At 41.8% G+C, this 24,125-nt stretch overlaps 1 protein-coding gene across 1 annotated transcript; it reads right to left on the reverse strand.

Annotated features, from left to right (window-relative positions):
• Positions 1-6,566: 6,566 nt before the first annotated feature.
• LOC125432901 (vitamin D3 hydroxylase-associated protein-like) lies at positions 6,567-24,092 on the reverse strand. Its single transcript, XM_048497033.1, has 15 exons — positions 23,720-24,092; positions 20,470-20,583; positions 17,500-17,640; positions 16,426-16,559; positions 15,814-16,020; positions 14,657-14,697; positions 13,298-13,422; positions 12,873-12,998; positions 12,651-12,748; positions 12,040-12,139; positions 11,063-11,106; positions 9,297-9,336; positions 8,779-8,887; positions 6,898-7,043; positions 6,567-6,806 (listed from the first exon to the last, which is right to left on the reverse strand). Exons 1-15 carry the CDS (start codon positions 23,909-23,911, stop codon positions 6,678-6,680), a joined length of 1,746 nt encoding a protein of 581 aa, XP_048352990.1. The 5' UTR covers positions 23,912-24,092; the 3' UTR covers positions 6,567-6,677.
• Positions 24,093-24,125: the final 33 nt, after the last annotated feature.

Genomic DNA, 24,125 nt, shown 5'->3' on the forward strand with positions numbered 1-24,125 from the left:
GGGGGATGGGGCACCCTCTTTGGGAGTCCATAGCTTTGGACCGCCTGGAACAAACTTTACAAAACCATGGTGGTATCAGTAAGAGACTTTCCTGATGATACTTTCCAGGTTTGGTGAAGTTTGGTTGAGGGGGTCCAAAGGTGTAGCCCCCATCTTCTATTGATAAGTGGTCTAAAAAAATGGGAAAACGGTTGGTCCAGATTGAATTATCCCGGAGATTTTGAAATCAGATCTGGAGTGGTGGACCCCTCTCTGGGTGGCACTCTTTACCATCATTAATAATACAGGCGTTATCCCAAACAGCTGGCGATTTGCCATATTAGTACCAATTTACAAAAGGGAAACCCTACTGATCCTTCCAATTACCAGACAATTAGTCTACTATCAGTAATTGAAAAGCTCTATTCAAAATTATTATTAATTAGATTACAAACTTGGTTGGATCAAACTAAAATCATTGGACCTGAGCAAGCAGGATTTTGTAGGAATAAATCAACCTTGGATCACTGTTTAGTACTCTCCCATCTGGTAAACAAGTATACTACTCTCAGTGTTAAGACTTCCTAGAATTATTTTGCTGCTTTTATCAGGCCTTAAAAGAAGGGAGCCTTTTGATACCCAGTGACAAAGAAATCTTCTGTGGGACAAGATGATGGGGTCTTGCATTGAATGTTTGCGACCCCAGGCTTCTATCATTCCTTGATCAAACAGTTTGTATACCAACACTGCTTGCCAAGTTCAGATGCTCCAAGTGAAGGTCAAGTTAACTGGCAGAATTAGCACCCCTAAGGGGGGGGTTAAAACAAGGCTGCATACTGGCTAAACCTACTTTATTCAATTCTATTCCCCAATGAGGATTTTACTCCTCTCATTGCTTTGGCATCAGTGAATGGGTATAGTCCTAAGTTACACATCTTGCCCATGTTCCTTTTACTGGGTTGTAATGACGTAGACAATGCAGTGTTATTGCATCCTTTGTCCATGGTGCATTGGTCTTGAGAAAACACCCTAATGTTTCCAGCTCTTTGCTAATTATTGTGAAGAGAACAGACTGAAAATTAGCTGTGTTAAAACCAAAGGTACTCTCATTTCCTTTTGCTAAGCAGAGGTTTGGAAGCCCATGTCCTGGCAAATCATAAGGGCCACAAAATTGAGCAAGGTCAAAAATTTCCGATATCTTGGACATTTGCTATAGGTATAATTTGTCATGGTCCTCACAACGACTAGCAGTAGCACTACCTCGACACACCTTAGGCAAACATGACGGGTCTCAATATATCAGCTTTTTTTCTACAGTAAAGGCAATTAATACATTCCTGCTGCCTTGAAAGTTTTTGATGCTAGGATTGGTTCCTTGTTATTGTATGGTTCCCCCATTTGGATTTTGGCAATAAATAAATCATTTAATTTATTACATTCCAAATTCCTTCGGAAACTTAATGGGGCTCCCTAGTTAGGTGTTACTTGCTTAACTTATGCTGCATAGCTAGTGCATAGAGATGGGCCAAACAACTCTAGAAACCTTGGCATGGATAAGGGCCATAAAATATTGGCTGCGTATACATTTTCTAGTGGAATCCAATAGTTATATTCCCTCTTTGTTATCAGATCGCTTTATTTCAGAATGGTATACTTTGATCTTTAGAAAGGTTGAAGCTATTGGTTTCCTTTTGGAATCACTCCTTATGCTCACAAAGGTGGAAGCCTTCAAACTAGTTAAGAATAGGCTCTTGGATCTTGATTTTAATTATTTGACTCTTGCAGCCAAGACAACCTGCTTCCCGACTACATTATCAATCCCATGCGAGCGTGGAATAATGGCAACATAGCATTGTCTGCTGATTAATCCCACCCAGAGGAGAGCTTTGGCTACTGCAAGATGTAATGTGCTGCCATCAGCTCTCCTGGAGGGAAGATTTAAGAATATAGAACATTCTAAAAGGGTTTGTTCTTGTGATCTGGTTACAGTTGAAACACTTGACCATTCTCTGTTTGTATGCCCTGAATAAGATAAGATATACATGAAATATATGAATTCTATTTTCTTCCAATGTTCTCAGTGGCAAGAGTGTTACAAGATACCCAACCTCCTGAACAGCCCTGATGTGCTCTTTTGCGAGACTGTTGCAAATTTTATACTGGAAATTAGTAATTTTAACTGTGTTTTTAATCTTGTTTTACTTTGAAAATTTGTCCTGTTTTGTATGCCAATAAAGACTTTCCGCTTGTGCGGAAACAGCCTCAGCAAAAGGTAGCTGGAGATCTCCTATTATAATTGATCTCCAGGAGGTAGGAATCAGCAGATCTGGAGAAAATGGGCATCTTGGAAGGTGAATTCTATGACATTATACCTCATTGAAGCCCCTCCCCAGACTCCACCATCTTCAGGCTCCACCTCCCAAAATCTCAAGGTTTTTCCCAAGTCAGAATTGGCAAAGGGAAGGGCAGGCATAGATTTTGAGGGGGTCTCATCACAGCCAGGATGGAGGAAACCACTGGGCAACTTAATACCACATGATTTGTCGGATTCACCGAGGCCTGGTCACTGGTTTTACAGCAGCCATCCCTGAAAAGCTTCAGGTTAGGTTCTGGGGAATCTAGTTTGAATCTCTGCTCTGCCATGCAAGTTTACACTTGGTGATCTCCAAGCAGCCTAAGCTACCTCACATCCTCAGCCTAAGCTATCTCACATGGTTGCTATGAAGATAAAATGGAGGACAACAGAATGTTGTAAAATGCTTTGGGTCTCATTGTGGAGGAAGGTGGCATATACATGAGGTAAATCAATAATAAATGTAGTGGCAGATGAGGATCAGATAAAAGATTAGTTAGTTTGTAGATGGCGAGAAGGAAGACAGACAGACAGACAGACAGACAGACTGAGGTAGACCAGAAACCAGGACAGGCTGTGACAAGACAGAAAATGTTAAGAAAGAAAGAAAGAAAGAAAGAAAGAAAGAAAGAAAGAAAGAAAGAAAGAAAGAAAGAAAGAAAGAAAGAAAGAAAGAAAGAAAGAAAGAAAGAAAGAAAGAAAGAAAGAAAGAAAGAAAGAAAGAAAGAAAGAAAGAAAGAAAGAAAGAAAGAAAGAAAGAAAGAAAGAAAGAAAGAAAGAAAGAAAGAAAGAAAGAAAGAATAGAGATTTTCAGGAAAGGAAAAAAAGGAAATAGTGGGAGAGGGGAAAATAGGATGCCCAGTGCAAGTCTTCGTGGTTCCCCAACTACCAGAAAAATGCTGCAAACTAAGTAAAAGCCAGATATAATAGATTGTATGTGACTATTTCAAAATCCGTGTACAGGGGTAGACTGAGGCTTCAGTAGGTCTGTGATCTCAATCCTCTGTTTGCAATACCTTTTCCATGCTTTGTCTTTACATCCTACTTATTGAAGAACAGTTAGCCTCTTTTCCTATGAAACTCTGCCAATGCAGAATACAATAAAACCAGGATCAAATGCATGGAATTAATGATAACTGAACAAAATTAGTAGTTGTAGCTTTGTTCAGCACCAGGAAAGGCACTCTGCTTATGCTCAGAGATACACTGGGGGAATTTGGAGATGGACTTTTTCATTAAATTTATCTATCTGAACTACATGGTGTGTGCTATGCAGAACATGGGGAATGGTAATGTTACCTCATCCAACATGACAGGGAAAGGACTTCAATTTTAGTCAAGAAAGATCTTGTGTCTTTTAATTGTTCGTATAGAAGCCAAGGAGTAGGAGTGTGAGATGGAAGCTGATACTGTGTGAGAGAGATTAGTAGAGGGCTGCAAAAACCACCTAGCCATTTTTTAGAAAAACTTCTTGGGCCAGGGATATTTTTGATGATCAGAGCTGCTCACAGCAAGAAATGGATCAGCACGCCTAGTTCTTGGGCCTAACAGCAGCAGAGAAAATAGTATTTACCATCATCAGTCATGAAATCGATTAGGCCACATTTTCCATCACCAAACATGAGGCTCCTGTCTTCAGGAACTGGCCAATGCATGCAAAGTCGCTGGAATAATTTTCAGGCAATTAGCTCTTGCTTTTGAATATTGTTGGATTTTATTTAAATGCTTCAAACATGTTGAACTATTAGTAATAAATGTCTCATGTTTCACAATGATGTTTCCACAGCACACATGCACACCCAAACACATATATACACTCTTAGGCAGGATATACTAAAATGAATGACAGACAAAGCCTACTGAAATCCATTGGTTTGTTCTAAAGGACAATAGAAATACGTTAAATTGCTGAATGGCACCTGGCAAAGATGATAGCAATTGGATCTCTAAGGACTGTCTCTGAAGGCTGATTGCCTGCAGAGGCTGTGGGTCCAGGAAACAGGAACTCAAGAACTGTAGCCACTGATCAGCTGCTTTGCAATGTTGCTAGAAGTGTTGTGGCTGAAGCCATGACAGCCAGTCATCCTTCTGCTCCCATGCTCCTCGTTGGTACCAAGGTGGAACATGGCATCTCCTCAGCACATTTGCTACCCATGTCAGTTCATTTGGCAATCAACATCTGCACACTTGCTCTCTGCTTCTCCCTGCTCTCATGAGTCAGGCAGAAGTGCCAAAGTGATGGTGGGTGGGGTATTGTGTGGTTTCCGGGCTGTATGGCCTGTTCTAGTAGCATTTTCTCCTGATGTTTCGCCTGCATCTGTGGTTGGCATGACATGGTGGGTGTCATGTCCAATCCTCCAGCTGGGTTTCCTCTGTCACCTCAGGTGCCCATAGCTGTGGACAAGTCCAGCATGACTTCTGTGAACCCAGCCTGCCTGGAGAGTGTCAGAATAGTAAATTAGGTTGTCTGGGCCAAGGTAAAGAGGGCCAGCTGGTGAGAGAGCTCAGTAGCCGGAGCTGCTGTTGGAAACGAGGAGGGAAGGGAGGTATCTGCCTGGCAGGAGCGTAGTTGGTGCCAAGATGTTCCATGGAGCTGTATGGACTGATAATCTTGTTGAGGGAACAACTGTAGGGAAAGGGCTGGACTTGAGGTGTAAAGGGGACCAGGGCCTGAGGACAGCACAAAGGTATTTATCCTTTGGTGTGGCTTTTATCACTTTCCCTTTGCCCTTTCAAGGCATGTAGGTAAATGGGATTGGCAATATGAAAGAAAAGCCTTAACTGGGTCAGGTCAAGGTCCATCTACATCTAGGAATCCCACATTTGTGCAGTTGAAGACAACATTCGCTTGTAGCATATCTCTGGTAGTTGATGGCCAGAGGTATACTGCCTCTGAACCAGAGGGCTCTGTTTAGCTGACATGGCTAATAGAGTACCTCTCCATGAGCTTGTCAAACTCCTCTTTAAAGAAATATGTGTTAATGATACTTAGTGCACTTTGTGCAGGTGCATCTTTTTTAAATTATGTGCTGTTTAAAGAAATGTGCATCCTGACACCATGGCACCACTGTATGTACAGACTTGTCAGCACAGGCCTTAAAAATCTTCACCTGAAGTATTTGTGTTCCCTGATCTCTTTTTAATTTTGTAACATGTAGTATAGGGAACCCAAAGCTTGCACACTGTTTTTTGTGATTTTGGTTGGTTCTAATAAAAGGTATTATGTGGACTTTGCTTTGTTTTTGGATTATGATTTTTGGATCTCATGGCTGCAAACAAATTTGAGGCATTGGTTTTTTTTTAATCTGTGCAGATTTGTTTCTAAGAAAGAGCAGTCAAGCATGAGAGTTATCACCCTGTAGTGTGGATTGATGGTATTCATTGAAAATCTCATTGAAAAATGGACAAGGTACCAACTAAGCATGTATGGCAAGTTAAAGTGCTTGAATGGGCTAAATTCTGAGGTGGGATCCAGCAGGTTCTCTCAGGTTCCCGAGAGTAGGTTACTGATTATTTGTGTGTGCCGAGAGGGGGTTACTAATTGGTGATTTTGCCACGTGATTTTTGCCTTAGTTATGCCCCTCCTCTCAGCAGTAGCGCGCAGAACTTGAAACAGTCTAGCAGGAGGTGCACCGGTGTGCGTGGCAGCCTGCGCCTGCATGCATTCGTTTCCCACCCAAGGACCGGCGCAGCGACTGCATCCTTGCCACAGCCCCGCCCAGGAATGCCCTGCCCCCGGAATGCACAGCCACGCCCCTGTCGTGCCCCGCCCCGCCCCGTTGGCGCTACGCCACAGTTTGAATCCCACCACCCTGGTAACCTTTTTGGATCCCACCACTGGCTAAATTGGCTAAAATTTATATGTTTGATTATCAATTAGAACAAGATTATGAGAATAATTGGCAAATATGGTTTAAATATGTTCAAAAGCAACTGCTATAGAGATTCAAAAAATATATGTAAAAATATCTTCCTCGTTTTCTTGTATTTTAGAGAAAGAGGTATTTGGAAGTCATTTAATTTTTTATTTATATCAGTATCCTGTTTTGTAATTTTTTTGTTTGTTTTTCTTAAACAATATTTTTTTATGTATATGTTGTAAACATTAATAACTTTTTTCTGTTATCTTGTATTTGAATTAAAAAATAAAAAGGGGAAAAACTTGCACATCTCATCTGTTCATGAGAACTGTACTCGTATCATAAGTAGTTAATAATGGAAACAAGGAAGTATATTTAATAAGTAATCACTTTTTCTTAAATTGCACATGAATGCTCTAGTTCTTCTAGCACCAAGCTGTTTTGTTTCTCATGTTTGTATTGTTGGTATGTTTCGACACAACGGATCATATTTTTGTTCCCCTCTTGTGGACAAGAGTTTCCACCTCCTTCATGAACCGAAGGCACAACTCCTCTTGCCAAGACAAAGCCACACACTGGATGCATACTGGGAGTCCAACAGCACCTTCAACAGCCTGCAGAGAGAAAGCGTGTGTGCATTTATTGCAAATAATATAGAGATAGAACAGGCAGAGACGTATGGACCCTTTGTGACTGTGCACCAACCTCTTTAAATCGCTTGTCCCAAGGATCTCCATAGTGTCCTCTGTAGTATTTAAGTTCTTCATCATCAGCTGGTGTAACAGTGCTGACAGGCACGATCCCAGCAGGAAAGTTCAAGACATTGTATAAATTGGTGTAGGATGTAGCAGCTAGAGTGCAGAGAAATGATTAAACACGATAAGCATCATTCTGTCAGAAAAGACCTTTATCACTGAAGATTAACTCTAACAGCAACCACATGTGTAACACTTTTATCAACTAAATTCAAACAGATGATCTTCCTTCATACCAAGTCTGACCATTGGTCCATCTAGCTCAGAATGCTTCACTCTGATTGGCAGAAATTCTCTAGGATCTCTGGGAGAGAAAGGTCTTTCTCAGCAATCTTTAAAGAGACATGCCAGGTGCAAAACATGTCTACAACTGAGCCATACCCCTTTCCCAAATGAAACCAGTAAAATGATTCAGCAATAGGGATTATAATGTAAGGCTGGTGGACTATATCCCCATTGACATTCCTATTAAATCAGCTTTGTAAATTTCACATAGAGCTTGCAATGTTAACATTCAGGCCAGATACAAAGAAGCAGGGTGATTGAGTCAGTTTTGTCAATTTCATATCGAACTTTCAATGTAAGATAAAGGTGAAGACACACTGTGTCAGCCGTTAGGAGTGAGTAAAATTGACCAAGGACTGCCACAGTAATAACTGAGCATTACTAGAGCTCTAATTTGGCTTAAGAATGTATTTTGGGATGTGAGCTATGGATTTCTGCTGCTTGAAGTATTGTTCTAGTAGGGGGTGCTTCTGTTTCTTTGGTTTTGGGTTTTTGCTTGTATTTTGTGTGGGAAGTTTTTAATGATAAAAATTGAAGCTGAGACACATTTTAAATTGTCACTTCAATGTAACTCTGCAGTAATACTAGAGCACCTGCACAAATGAAAAAAAGGGAAGAGGTTGTTCTTCCATGTCACTTATGATATTAGGAATTAGGAATAATTAGGAATAATACATTTACAGCAGTAGTTTGTGGAATAAATGCAACTGCAGAAACTAGGAGGGAAAAACCCCAAAACATCAGGGGGAAAGGAGATGTGTGGAATGACTTCACAGAAAATGTTTCCAAGACACCAATTTGACCACTGGAAAAATCTGGCATATGACCATAGCTGAATAAAATAATAAAACAATGAAGAGAAAATAATCAAAGAATGAACTGCTGAAGTAATGCAAAAGACAGGTACATTCTAAAGCGGCCATATCAAACAATTGTCCCCTATATATATTTTAGACTCTTAATCTTCAGCCAGGCCTTTGGCCCTCTGCAAGACAATTACAATGGAGTGAAAAGAAAACCAATTTGCTTCTAGTAGGTGGGAGATATTTTTATACTCACATCCTTGTATACACACACACACAAGCAGAGACCCACATAAGACTCATAGGGTGGAATCCCTTCCTCCCTGACTTGATCAGTCAGTCTCTTGTTAGTCAGCCTGCCACCTCACACAGCAGTGGTAGCAGCACTGGCAGGGCCTCTTCTTTCTCCTTGCACAGCTAGAAGCCCCTCTGCTAGGGGCAGGGGCAGGTCCCCCTCCTCTTCCTCTGCCTGCCCAGCTGATGTAGCAGTGAATCCTTTTCCTTTTCCTCGGCCTGCCCAGCTGGTGGCGACAGTGGCTCTGGCTCCCTTCTCTGCCCACTTCCAGCTCACTGGGATGTTCCTGTATGCTGACTGTGCACATGCAGACAATATGGGAGGAGGAAGAATACCCCCTATCTGAACCTAGCCACATTATCTGGGTCTAACAATCAACCTAGGGGCTAGGCTCAGGATTATATATGCAAGATATAAAATACGTATGTTACTAAGGCATAGATAATACCAAACAATTTCCCAGGGTAGCCCTCATTAAAAGCTGGGCCCAAAACAGGGCAGAGGATGACATCGAGTTTCAGCTTCCTCCATTCAGCAATAAATTCTGCACGATAAGCCTAAGGAGAGAAATAGCAAGAGATGCTTTTAAATAGCAGGACAGCTTGAGTTCTGCATTAATATGACTATATTGCCACCAAGTGACTGAAATGGAAACAAACTGCATTTTAGGGTCTTGTCTCACAATCTAGTCATATTAAAATGCAACCACTGGCAGTCACGTGTGGGTTGCTGAATGCAACAGCATGTGTCCTTTCTATCAGATAGGCAATACATACATTTGTACTCAGGAGAGCATTCTGAAGTTTAAAAAAAATCCTACATGCCACCCCCCCCACCCATTAGAGATGTTTCCTATTTTATGATTTCATATATCTGTCCATATAGAAAACATTCATTAAGTGGTAATTGATTGAAAGGCTAGATGGCAGCCCTGTTCCTCCATTACAGACTGTTATGTAAACTCACCTCCACAGCCGCATGGTGAGTCCACAGATTTTTTGCTGACCTACAAGATTAGTAGAATTAATTAACTGATGTCTGCTCAGTGAACGCAACACAGTTCCAGCAACTTTAAAGTGTGTCTACCTGAGTGTAAAACAGTGCTTCATTTGCTTATGGGTTTGGGTCGGTGGGCAAGCAACAATTACCATGTATACTATTTTGCTGTGAGGCTTCCCTTTGTTATATTGGCTCACCCACCTTCTGCTGTCCTGGATGGATTTGAGCCGGCCTCCCTGCCAGCCTCAAAATGGGACGGACAGCAGATGTGGGCACCTTGGTCCTCTTTCTTCCCCCTGTGAGCATATGGTCTTGTGAGCTCCACTTAGTTTTTTCTCCCTGACCCAGTTTAGAAGCCTCCTTCATATATCACCCTTGGCCCCATCCACTGCCCTTAGTCAGGGTTCAGTCAAGCCTCTTCATGGAACTGACAAAAGAAGGGCAGTCAGTGGCATATTTACCTAGGGGACATGGGGTACCCTATGTCCCTGAGCGCCCCCTAGTGGGGGGCTCAAAAATTTCAGGTTCATTTATGTGTTTTTTGTATTTTTTTAGTGTTTTTCAGTTTTCGGCCTGTTGGTGGTGCAGTTTTTAGGCTAGCAGCACCAAAATTTCAGGGATTTTTCATGAGACCCTCCTGATGAGACCCAGGTTTGGTGACGTTTCGTTCAGGGGGTCCAAATTTATGGATTCCAGAAAGGGGTGCCTCATCCCCCATTGTTTCCAATGGGAGCTAATAGGAGATGGGGGCTACACCTCTGAGGATCCATAACTTTCGGTGGTATCATCAGGAGAGTCTCCTAAAGATACCCTGAAATTTTGGTGCTGTTAGCTTAACAATTGCATCCCTGACAGCAGGTACCCTCCAAATTTCCCCAGATTCTCCTTTTAAATCCACCCCTTTTGGCATGGACTTAAAGGAGAATGTGAGGTCCCCAGTTTAAACATTGAAAGTGATGCTGTTTGAGGGTGGATTCCACTGGAGGTGTTTTGTGAGAGATGATGCTGACATTTGTTTGGTAAATGTTTTGCTGGGGGTGATTTATGAGAGATTTACATGCTTAATACTCATTTGCATTGGCTTGAAGCTGATTCTCAGGCTAACAACCTACCTGGTTGGTGTGAGGAGAAAATTAGGAAAGAGAATTGGTGGGGAGAGAGCCTTGTATGTTTTGCTGGGGGTGGGAGGTTTTTTGTGAGCTGGTACAAAAAATCATTGTTTGGTCGTGGTGGGGGAGGGTGGCCGCCCATATGGGGTGGGGGGAGCACCAAACTCAGATTTTGTCCCCAGGCTCCAGGTTGCCTTGATACGCCTCTGAGGGCAGGTACATACTCTCAGAGCTGTGTAACGTTTGCTCTCCCTCCTACGCTTCAAGGCCCATCCTCCCTTCTCCATTTTAGCACTGCAGTTTTTGGTATAGTGTTGATTGTTGTAAGCTGCCCTGAGCCCAAGCAACAGGGAAGGGCAGCCTATAAATCTAAGAATAAACAAAAAATCTTAAATTGGTTGCCAATGTCAAAGGGACAAAATCTGGAAGCATGTTAGTCTCCTTATGCCTAAGCTGAATCTTTGTACCATATGACCTGAATCGAGTTGTTACTTTTATAAGCTGCAGGGCAGCCTCATTAGTCAGAACAATTTCCCCCTCTATATTTACTATATGGTAGTTAAAGGCATTGCTCACATTCTACAGAGCTGTCACTAATGACTTCTGAGACTAGTTATTTCTTACCCAACTCCACATAATGCATTGAGATCTCTGGCAATCCGCGGGTACTGAAAGAGAGAAACACAAGTGACTGGTTTCAGCTGTGAATCCATTTTCTTTTCTCTGTATTTTCATTTTATCTTTCCTTACTCTTTAATGCTAATGTGTGAAAGGGGGGAACGAGAGAGAGAGAGAGAGCTGCTCTGACTTGCAGATTCTACTTCAAACTCATCCATACTCTGTGTTTTGTGGCCCACTGTTCCTCCTCTAAATAAAAGAGCAGCTGTGAATCAATGCAGCTGCAGTTGCTGCCTGGAAGGGCAGGAAGCAGTCCCCAGCTTCCGCCCTGGTAAGGGAAGATGAGGGGCCTCCCAGCCATGCCCCTTGTGGGCAAGTGTCGCAGCACCAGCACTGCGATGCCATTTGGAGGAGGCCAGCCAGAACCTACAAAAGGTCGGGCCAACCTTGTGCTGGCCATGTACTTTGGCTCACCAGCGACTTGCCCGCCCACTTCTCCCTTCGAGCTTTGGTGATATGTTAATGCATGCTTCTTTGTCATAGCCATTGGTGGTTAGGTGCATGGGAATTGATCTGAAGGGGCCAGGGGAGGGAAGATCCCCCCTGTTTTGGTATGGTATGCTACAGCAAGAGGCAGACCACCCAGCTGAGAATCACGGCAGGGCGAAGCTCCAGTAAGAAGCTGACCACCCACTGGAGTTCCGCAGCAGTGGAAAGGGCATCCGTTCAGTCACCAGGGCTGATAAGGGGCTGCCCAGAGTTCCAAATCAGATCAAAATCCCATGCTCCACCTCATGCTTCTGACTCCATAATAAACGGTTGGCTATGGCCAAATAATTTACCCCAGCCAAGAGCGTGGTGTTGTTATTGGGTCAAGAGGCTCCAAGCAGGGATGGTCCTGCTCTCGGGTGGCAACTTAATCGCATGCTTATCAAAATCCTGAAGCTTTTACAGTGAAAGAAACTAATGAACAGAAAACTCACCACAGGCTTCAGGATGAATGCCAAAATCCTCTTCACAAGAATTGGAATGCTATAACAGTTGATTTGGGATTTCAGATACGGATCAACAATGTCTCCTTTGCTGGGAGATGGAGGAGGGGGAGAGAATTGTTAAGATCAACAATGTGAAAGGGAAGACTGAGATAGAAAATGAGGACTGACTGTTGTCTTTGCTGACTAGCATTAGCTCTCCACAGTTTTGTTTAGAGGTTTTCATGTCACATCTGGATCCTCTTTAACTGGATCCTCTTTAACTGGAGATACCAAGGATACAACCTGGCACCTTTGCATGCAAAAAAATGCCACGGCCCTTCACCTGCTGATCCAATATTTTCTCTAAAGATACAGCCTCTCGTTATCATTTGTCTGTGAACTTTGCATGGAATTCTCAGTTTTCTTTACCAATATTGTTAGAAATCACTGTGTATTGCCTAGGTCATTAATAAGTGAACACCCTTAATTCTGTAACAAGCTGATTGATGCCCCAGAAGGCATCCTGAGCATTGCACTCTGACATTCAAAAATGCAAAAGTAATTCCCCATGTAGAACTATCAAGCTCCAGTCATGTTCAGATTTCAGCAGGCCTACTTACAACTTGTCCAGTAAATTTGCAACGCCATCTGAAAAAATGCCTCTGGTGAAGAGTTCATCTACTGCATAGTCATGGCGTGGAGGAACAAAGGGAATAAGCTGTGTGAAAAATATAACTGGTTTGATTGTCCATGGTACATGGTGCTCAATTGTCAAAGTTGCAAAAAAAATGATATAAGCTAACATTTAGAGGAAGATTTTTAAGAATAAAGAGAGAACACACCACGTGTCCTGCTGCCTGGAGGAGATGTTTTGTTTCCTGAACGGCTCTCCTCATGCTGGGAGATGGCTGAAAATATCCATCATCTTCATAATATCCAATCCGAAGGGGTTTTGAATTGTTGTAAAGCTGGAAGAAGAAAAGAAGGAAGCTGAATGTACACTGAAGAGCTTTGTATAATATAAACCATGTTACTACAACATGCCTGCTTCCTCACACAGTTCACTGAATTTTTAAATTGGCAGAAGGTAGATTACAATTTAAGCATAAAGTTTATTTGAAGAGATAATTAAACAAATGGATGTCTTTCTGCAAATCTTTTAAATATTGCAAAACTAATGTTTAAGGCATGAAAACTGACTAGCAAACATCAACGAGATACAGTAGAGGTTATGGAAAGTACACCCCTTCCTTTGGTGTCCATTTACCTCTTCATTGAATGGTATGGGTGGCACAGATGGGTCCAGATGAAACATCTCATCACACAAAAGAGCCTTCATACACAGAACTAGGCTGTCCACATCTCTTGCCATGGGGCCAATCATTAGTGTAACTGAAAAATAAATGAAGATAATGGAGAGGGAGAATTCCTATGACTTCGTCTAGTCACCCTTAGGCAAGGGGAGAAAATTATTCTTAGGACTGTCAAAGGCTTTCACGGCTGGAATCACTGGGGTGTTGTGTGGTTTTTGGGCTATATGGCCATGTTCTAGTACAGGGGTAGGGAACCTGCGGCTCTTCTGCCCTTGCACTGTGGCTCCACAAGCCGAGCCACCGGCCCCATCCTTGCCTGCCCTGCAGGCAGCAGGGCGGGCGCACCAACTGCCCACGGTCGGCTGGGCCGCGCCGCGGGCTTTCCCTCTCGCCTGCCCCGTTGGAGCGGGGCGGGCGCTTTCCCGGCGGCCGGCGAGGCTGAGCCGCCGGCTTCATCCTTGCCCGCTCTGCAGGCAGCAGGGCAGGCGTATCCATGCGCTTCTCAGAATGAGCAGAGTAAAAGGTAAAAAAAACCCTATATATATAGTGTTATCTTTATTTTAAATGTCAAAAATTATTTGCAGCTCCAAGTGTTTTCTTTTCCCGTGGAAAACGGGTCCAAATGGCTCTTTGAGTGTTAAAGGTTCCCTACCCCTGTTCTAGTAGCATTTTCTTCTAACGTTTCAATCCTCGGAAGATGCCAGCCACAGATGCAGGTGAAACATCAGGAGAAAATGCTACTAGAACACAACCATACAGCCCAGAAACCACACAACACCCTATTCTTAAGATTCTCAAGATGCACTCAATGATCTTAGGTCCTTAGTGGTTGTGACAATTGATATACAATGGAATTTAGGAGTACGTGAGCTTTGAGTCAAGCTTTCATCACTAGAAGTCCAGACTTGATGAGTTGCCATCAGTTTCTTCATTTGAGAAATTCAGAGCAGCTCTGGCAGCTCCCAGAAAATGAAACATTAAGCATGTGAGATCTGTTTGGTATTATCAATGTAAATGAATTACACACCTTTAGGACATTCTCTCTGGAAATGCTAGTTTTGCCCAATACTATTGACTGGTTAAGAAAGTCCATATGGATTTCAATAAAAGCAAACAGTAAAGTCTGAAATGTTCAGAGCTAATGATCTTAGGATGTAAAAATAAAACTATTTATTAAAGTAAAACAATGCCAACATTTGATTTCTGAATTCTCAACAAGAGTCCTATTCTGATATTTTTCAAAGGCAACAAATTTATCCTACAAAATAGAGCATAGATTTTCTTCATCATTGGGATTAATAAAGACTACTTACCTGACTTCATGCCACTTATAGGGCTAGCAAGGCCAAGGAGGCTACAAAAATGCAAATTTAAAAAATATTATTTACTTTGACACTATTGAAACAGTCAGCCACAGCTTTAGATGCAGAATTTACACAGAAATTTAAAGCAAGTAAGGGCTTGCAACAGATTAATGGATAATATAGATTAAACAAAGGCAGGGGGAGGGGGAAAATATTATTTAGGTTCTATTTTTTTTTCTGCTGAGCTATAAGAATGATGCCTACATTAAGTCAATGTTACCCTCCTGGTGATTCTGTGCAGTTGAAGCAGCTTTGGTATATTCAAAAAAGATTTTTAAAAATAATAATAATAATAATAAAATTGCATTAGATCTTATGTTTTTAACTGATCCACTATTTTATTTTGGTTATGGTTTTTATATTACATTCCAAAACTTTAAGGTATGGGAAAAAATTAAAAGAAAACAAACAGCACTTCATTTTTAAGAGTTAAAATATTCATAATTTAATTCCTCTGAAAATCATTTGGCATTTAATTGCAATTTGGGGACGTTTTTGGAATCAGTTCTGAAGATTTTTCTTCTTTTTGTGTAAGTTGATCATCATATTGATATCAACTACAGTTGGAAGCAACTTGACGACACTTAACATACACACAACAATAATACAAATAAAAATGAATACAAGTAATAACAAAAACAACAACAATGCAATGACAATAATAACAGTTACATCAAAATTCCCAGGAAATAAAAACTGGAATATTTATCTAGAAAAACAATGTTAATCTTTGATTTCTGAATTAAAAAACCACATCTTGTTTCTGCTATAATTAAGCCTCTCCCACTGTTAATAGAAAAACAAATTAATGTTCAAATGGTTCTGGTGGGTTTTCCGGGCTGTGTGGCTGTGGTCTGGTGGATTTTGTTCCTGACGTTTCGCCTGCATCTGTGGCTGGCATCTTCAGAGGTGTATCACAGAGAAAAGTCTCTGTGATACACCTCTGAAGATGCCAACCACAGATGCAGGCGAAACGTCAGGAACAAAATCCACCAGACCATGGCCACACAGCCCAGAAAACCCACCAGAACCAGTTGAATCTGGCCCTGAAAGCCTTCCACAATATAATGTTCAGGTGTTTGTCCGGTGAAGATTCTAGAACCTACCTCAGTCGTTTTTCTGTTGGTTTGAGCCCACACAGCCCACAGAAGCTGGATGGCAGGCGGATGCTCCCAGCAACATCACTTCCAATGCCTAGGATGGACCCTCCTCCAGCAATAAGGGCCCCTTCTCCTCCAGAGGAGCCACCAGGGCTTTTCTTGTGGTTCAGGGGGTTCAGTGTTCGACCAAAGATTGGGTTGCTGCAGTCAATGCTTAAGACAGATGGCACAGAATGCAAAACTCATAAGAATGGTATGATAGAGGCAGCTGTTGCTTATTGCCAACTTCTGTAATCACAGGTATATTTTTCTGAAATACCTAGTTCACATCACAGAGCTATAAATTCCCTTCATTAATTATGAGATGTGTAAAAAACACTTCCTCTTCTTTATCTTGAATTAGTTGCCAATCAACTTCATTGGAAGACCCCAGTTCTGTATCTTGGAGAGAAAAAATTATTTCTCCACACCATTTCCAAACCTCCATCACATCCTCTTTTAAAATTAAATTAAAAACAAACCCCAATTTCTTCACCCCCTTTAGCCATACAAATAAATAAATTGCGAAGAGAGAGAAAGATGTTGATTTGCACAACAACAACAGCAGCCAATAAATACTTTATCATGCTCTGGGAGGTATTGGTCTTCACAAATGGGATTGCCCCCTGCTTCTTCAAAACCTTCACTATCACACTGTCACTCTCTTCCTCTTCGCCCAGGTAATACATCAAGCCGCATGTGGAGATGTGGCCCTTTGAGAGAGAAAAACAGCTGGGTTGACAACATGGACTAAGGACTTTGTTACATTTTGCCTGCCAAAAGCAAAACTATTAAGCCTGGTTGGTAGTACAGGAATACAAATATTTTGTTTGTATTTTGCATTTATTTGAAATATTTACATCCTGGCCTTATATCCTTGGACTGAAAGTTGTTGACAGCACAATAACAAGCCACAAGGCACAAAAATACGGTAAAATAAACCACACAAAACTATTTCACCTGCTCCCCCAGCACAGATATTCAAGTCTGTTAATTACTTTGCTGCTATAATCCTTAAACATGATTACCCACAGTTGGGAGAAAGTATGAGACAAACTGGTTTCTCTCTCTAGTCAGGATGGGGATTGTTATGAGCAAACCAGTAGGATAGAAATTTAAACAGATACAAAAAGTAAAGAAAACACATTGTTTACAAGCAGTTCATTACTTATCTCACAGTAAATACCCCAACATAGAAGAATGCATCCACATGATGCAAACTCAGATAAGAATGCATTTTATGCTTCCCCACCACCATCACCACATGGCAGTGTGAATCTGTCAGTGATCAGAAGTAGGCTATGCCATATTGCATTTTACTGCAGACTTGCAGAGTGACCAAATCTGCCCTGGTTAATGTTCTCTGAAACTCCTGATTACCTTGCCCTTCCTTGTTTGATGGCTTGCAACACACAGACTTGATTTTGACATAACACCAAACCATGACATGGTGTTCTGTGACTGAATCTGGCAGTCTTTTAGTTGGCCACAAAAAAGGAAGCTGCAAGCAGACAGGGGAGCATGGAATGGGGAAAGAGAGCGTGTAAGACTGATGGTTTATCCAAAACCATACATATAGACATGTATGAAGAAAGATCACCATAAGTTAAGTGGCAGTTACAAGCATTTTATTGTCAAGAGAGAACCAACTACCTTGCATCCCATGTGGTCCTTAATGCTGACAGGAATCCCGTATAGCAAGCCCTTCTTTTGTTTCTTGATGTCCTGAAGCTGCTGTTCACATCCATGAATGAAATCCGTCACACAGTTCACCTCCTGAGTCACTTTTAGAGCCTTGATACAGGAAAGAGACACCAGGAGAACAGATAGAAAGAACGGCATAGAAATTGTTTTAATGGAATTCTTGATAGGAGTTCAATAGGTCAACATTGTTAAATATTCCAGCTTCTCTGCATTATCACGTTCCTCCCACTTTTTCTGTCCAGAGCTCCTCAATTCAGTCTATCATTTCTGAATTACTATGAAGTTAGCAGTGGCTGCGGTCATTTCTGGTCCTGACATTTTGGGATCTTTCTATAAGACCATTTAAGATTTTAATCAAATGATATCCCAGTGTCACTATAAGAAAGTCACTGGCATGCTTTGTAGGATCTGGTGAAAACTACTGATTAATTAATTTTAAGCCACCATTCTGCCAAGAATCTCTATGGTTTTACGGGCACCTGGCACCTGGCACAGCAATCCAGGAAGGTTGGCCTTAAAGTCCATGACTATCCTGAGATCACGCAATGAGCTTGATGCTAAATAGGGATTTGAACCTGAGTCTCTTTGTCTGCTACCAACATTACAAAACTCTTTACCATACAAACCTCACAAAATGAGGCATGGCTTCTAAAAACTCTATCAAGAATTATATATATCAGCTTTATAGAGTAGCTATGTTTTGAGGCCTTGAGGCCTTGTTCCTAGGAACAAGATCTATCAGACCATGGCCCCACAGCCCGGAAAACCCACAACCACCAAGCCTTTGACGATACGTTAGACCTTTAATAGTTCACTGCTTGATAATCATCTGGAAAGTAGCCTTGAGCCAAGGAGTGGGAAAAGGAAGGGATGAGTCGCAGCCAAACAGCAGGGATGGTAGCAGGTTCTCACAGGAACTGCTCAGATCTCATAGGAATACAATCAAATGGGCTGGCCTCAGGGTGAGCTAGGCCCTTTATAAGGCAAAAGTGAGGACACTCTGCTTGGTGCTTCTCAGGTGGATGGGAGTACAGTTAGGAGAGAGGTAGAGGACAAGGATGAAGGGAACCCTGAGGCCAGCAGATATGCAGCACTCCCTGAATAAGAAGCATTATTTAGATGTGAAATAATATTGTAACATAGGTGGATGACATCATGGCATTTTAGACTTTTCATGAAAGGAATATAAAATGAAATCAAGAGATCAATTACTAGTTGAAGGAATTACTTGAACTTGGTTTTTAGGGATAGTTATGAGAAAGATTTAAAGCAGATAAAAGATCTTACAGTTTAAGATTTAATTTAAAGTGGAACTACCGTATGTAAGAGTGACAATCATGTTATTGCTAAAATGTATTAGCTCCTGTTGAGATTTGACACTGAAGAAGACTGAGTGAAAGTCCAAAATGGACCATCAACTTTGGGCACAATATACAAATGGAACAGTGGGAGAGCATGTGGACAAAAGGGCTTAAATGTATACATTCCAGTTTTAAAGCGGGTTTCTATAAAATGGTGTGTTGTTGGTACCTGTTGCCAGAGAAATTGGTAAAGATATATTAAAATGTTTTGAATGTGGGATGGAAACATGATCATGATGAAGGGATTTTTTAGCATTTATGGTGGATTTATAAGAAAGCTTGTTTTAGATACAAAAGCATTCAACAATTCAATAGATTATAAAGACTAATATACAAATAAAAACAGAGGCTTATCTTTGGGGTATTTTGGACAGAGCCCTTTGGGGATGGGGCGGTATAAAAGTCCAAACAATCAATCAATCAATCAATCAATCAATCAATCAATCAATCAATCAATCAATCAATCAATCAATAAAACGAGGCTTATCTTTGGGGTATTTTGGACAGAGAGATTGCAAAAAAGGATCTTTACGACATCAGAAGAACAGAAGAATGATCTGTGAAGTCATCGAAACTGGTGGAGAGGGCAAAACCTACTTCTTTGATTAGAGAAAACAACTTGCCATATTTAAATTCAGTCATAATTAGAAACTCCTGACAGACTTTTTGTGTGAGAAAAAGGGAATCGATTATATGAGGAACAGAAGAACAAGGAAATAGATAGAATAGAAAAAAGTGTGAACCTTATTAGTAAGAATAAATCAGAATTAATTTTATCATTGTAATTATAGAGCAAGTAGTATATTTTTAAGGGTGTTTATGTTTGGTACCAACGAAATTGGGAGCTTTTTGATGTACTGTGTTTAATATACCTTTTGTATACTTTTTATTTTTGTTTATCTTTTCCCTCTTTTTGTTTTTGTATGTGCCTTTAAAGTCTTAATAAAAATTATTCCAGAAAAAGATCCTCAGATAAATGGAATGGGCAGAGAGACTGGCAGCTCCATCTTGCAGATCCTGTGGAACTGAGATAAATCTCACAGGGGCCTGGTCTCACTAGACTGGACAAAGCATTCTACCAGGAGCAGTCCACAGAGGACAGCTGGACACCTTTTAGGCAAGGGATCACCAGTAAGATGTTTGCAGAGCATAATTCAATTTGGGGGACATAGTGGGAGAGGTGGTCTCACAGATATGAAGGACCGAGACTATTTAAGCCTTTGAACATTGATACTAAAACCTTGAGCCTGATTTAGTACTCCATCTGGAGCCAATGAAGTTGGTAGAGCACTGGTTGAACAGGAACTCTCCACGGTATTCCCATAAGAACCTGTGCTGCTGCATTTTGCACCAATTGAAGTTTCGGGATCAGTCACAAGTGCAGCTCTGTGTAGAGTGAGTTACAGTAGTATATGATAAGCTGCCTTGGGCAGATTCTGTAGGCATAAAAATTCAACAAAGGTAGCTGTTTCCATGTAGCAACTGAAGCTGCAGTCCACACATCGAACAGAGACATGGTAGAGCTTCTTGCAGCACCAGTAATCCCTATTGCACTCACCTGACTTATATAAGCATACAGGACACTCTCTGGAGAAAGAGACTCATGCTGCAGTTTCTCTGCTAGTTTCACTAGAGGTAGGGAGAGAATACTTTCCATTTGAACTCCGGGGTTCTGCAAGAGAAGGCAGACACATTACAAGGGAAAATTATGTCTGGAACCCTTGTCTCAAATATAAAGTGGGAACCCACAAGTACTTATAGGGAACAACTAATTTCTCTTTCCTCCACTGTTTCCACTTTTCCTGAAAACATCCATAAAGTCTTTCTTTCCTGCACCTTTTCATCTTCCCATCTACCAGCCAGCCAGCCAGCCAGCCAGCCCACCCTTCCCTTCCCTTCCCAACACCTAGAAGCCTTTCCCTGGAAAACTATGACCTAGTGATGTGGTGCTGGTTGTGGGGCTATACCCAGTTGCACAGCGAGGAACCTGCAAGGACTTGCCAAGATCAACTTGTTTCCCCCTGTATCACCTTCCCCACACAGTTTCCTCTTTTCCTCCTCCTGGCATCTCCCATATCAACACCCTCCTGCTTCCTTCTCTAAATTTCATCTGTTTTCCCTCATTTTTGCCTATATTTATTATTTATTTATTCGGGGCAGGCTCAGTCTGGGTGGCAATGGGGCCATCAGTCCAGTGGGAGGCAGCCCATTACTCTTAATGGTCAGTCTTGGCTCTTCCTAATAGGTAAATTAAACGGAGACTGTGTAGCTGGACCAAGAACATTGGTAAGTTTCCATGGCAAAAATGGGGATTCAAGGTGCTAGTCAAGTCTCTAACCACTATGCCACACTGGCTTTTGTGGAGTGACTGCTGTTGAGCAGAATCAAGCTGCTGTCAGAACTAAGTTTCAGTTTCATTTCCCTGGATTCCCTGGTTCCTGCCACTCCAAAGGACCGCCCACTCACACACCCTATATATACTGGAACTGAAGGCAAGAACCCTCAGTTCCAGCACCCTGTAGCTAGGGTGACATATATCAATAAAGCTATTCCTGTTTCACAGAGCTGACTTCATTTGAGTGTGTTCAGCCTTACAGCTGCTGGATCTAGGTCAATTTTGGAAATTGTTTGGTATCATGTTTCCCAATGGTTCCTGCAGACCTAGCCTAAATTAATCTGCCCTCCAAAGACCAAAACATCCCTGTATGACATTGTGCTTCTTTTGAGCATGACTTGTGGGGCCTTGCAGGGCTTTCTCTTCAATCCAGCAAAACGATCAAAGGAAAATGGCTGCAGGCAGAGCAATCCATGGGGACCCTTCTTTGGCAACTGATATGGAGATGGGGCAAAGCTAAATTCAATCTTGAAAATGAGAGTTCAGATCTGCATTTCTTCCTCATTCATCCATTAACCCTTTAAGTAGCTCTACTTCACAGCTAAGCCACAGTGTAGCTTTGTATTACAGCTCAAATGGAAATGGAAAGGGGTTATTATGGGGAATGGAGTATATTACTGGAAGGATGACATGCCACTCGATTCCACTTGCTCCCACTTTGCTCTCTACAGCTTCTGCAGTGGGAACATTATTTCCTCCCTCATCTGGAAACAAAGCAGACTCACAGCCAAATTGCATTTGGTCAGGCCAGGGTTATCCCAACCTGAGTTGCATTCCCTGCAAGATATTTGGTCAGGCCAGGGTTCTCCCAACCTGAGTTGCATTCCCCGCAAGAAAGCAGCCGCAGGAAAACATTTTTTCCTCCACTGGTGGTGTGGCGGCGGCGGCGGGGGGGGGGGGGGGACTTGATTTAAATTAGAACTATAGCATTGGGAGGATAAGATTCTACCTTCTCCTTCATGTCATTTTCCCAATATGTTGTATTTGCTATGTCCCATTACATGTACATTGCAAATACATTCCCCGCCCAGGGGCCAATTGATCCATGGTCCATGGGATCATTATGGGTTACAATAGCATGGGGGGGGGGCAGGAGGATGAAGTTTTTACCTCATCTGCATCATGGTCTTGATCTGAATTGGGCCAGGCAGAACTTGGAAAATAAGGGTCCCTGCAGCTGCCAAATCTCTTGTATAGTATGACATTATTCAGTCTGTAACATGTTTAACACCCTCTGATCACTGTAGCCCAGTCCATTAGGGTAATATGAATGTTAGGAAATTGGCTTTTACAGTAACCCATTGTGTGGGCTTTGAGGAGACCCCATGGTTGAAGAAAACAGGCACATGTGCACCTATGTGAAAAGGAATAACAATTTGAGATGCCAGGGACAGAAGAAGAAGCAGATTGCTCTGAGTTGGCTGAAACAACTTGGGAGTGCAGGATCTTATGTGGAACATTGTCTTCTTTGCTCTGATGAGGAGAAAATATTCCCATTAAATAAATAACTATTTTTTTTGGATAGCAGAATAAGACTGGAGAGCTCCTCACTGGGACATAGGAGAATGTACAGCAAGTATGCCTCAAAGTTCAGAACCTGTTCTAGAAGCGTTTTAATACAAAATTTCATTTTAGCGTTAGGTGCATTTTAGAAATGGGGTGAATGTGTGTCTCTTAGCTGCACCATTTTCAAAACCTAGTCTCTTCTGAACCTTCAGAAATCACTCAAATATATTTCATTTTACAACCAGAATATAAAACTGAGACCGCCTCCTCCTACATCTTGGGCCCATCACCATCTATGGACCCACTCTTTTTCTCCCCTTCTGGGAGAGTCTAATAGGAATTGTTGCGGGCACTGCTGTTATTAGTCATTATTAATTGCTGCATTTTAACTTAAATTATTTACAGTCTATTATATAACTGTTATTTTATGTTGTTCACCGCCCAGAGCACTTCGGGGGTTGGGCGGTCTATAAGATTGAGAAATAAATAAAATAAATAAAATAAATAAAATAGTATTCCAACCATCAGAGATTTAAGAGCTACCATGTGTTCTTTCACTGTAATATTTCAACTTACATACAATTCTCAGTCCAGTACAGGAGGATGCCACTGATTTGCTATTAGTAAAGCAAAGCCTCCCTTTTAATTCAAGCACAGTCAATCTCCTGCTACTCAGAGTTGCATGTGAAAACTTCTTAACACCTTTACACTCACCTCTCCCCCAAAAAGAAAAAGATATTGAAAGAAATTCACTCCAATAGAAAGGGAAACTACATTTACTGGAATAGCATGACAACAGACTAAATAGACCCAACTAATTTGTTTCCAACATACCTTACCTGAGTTCTTTCTTTCAGAAGAGGTGATCAGAGCCCACTCTGAGACCTCTGTACCATTCCCAACTCACCTTCTGCTTGAACTTCAACACCACCCTTTCCATCTGCTTCTGACTTCTGTCTCGCCACTGCCTGGCCTCTTCCATCTTCCTCTGGACACCTCTGTGCACTACCCATTTCCAAATCGCCACAGCTGCCACCAGGCCACAGGCAAGGGCTACAAAAGTTTGTAACCCATTCTCAAGCAGCATGCCCCTCAGCATCTCCAGGTTCGTGGCAAAAATTCTTTGCCTGGTTGTCTTTCTCACATGGGTCAGTGTTATATAATGATATATGGCATCTGGTGCTATAATGATATGCTGCAGAGCTATTCCAGATCAGGTATAGGGTTTCAAACTGCAGCCCAACACTCCTCCCAAGACATCTCAGAACCTGAACCTCATGTTACATAGCTAAGGGGCTTTTTTTCTTCTTAAC

This window comes from Sphaerodactylus townsendi, linkage group LG05 (assembly GCF_021028975.2).
Source record: "Sphaerodactylus townsendi isolate TG3544 linkage group LG05, MPM_Stown_v2.3, whole genome shotgun sequence".
Taxonomy (NCBI): Eukaryota; Metazoa; Chordata; class Lepidosauria; order Squamata; family Sphaerodactylidae; genus Sphaerodactylus; species Sphaerodactylus townsendi.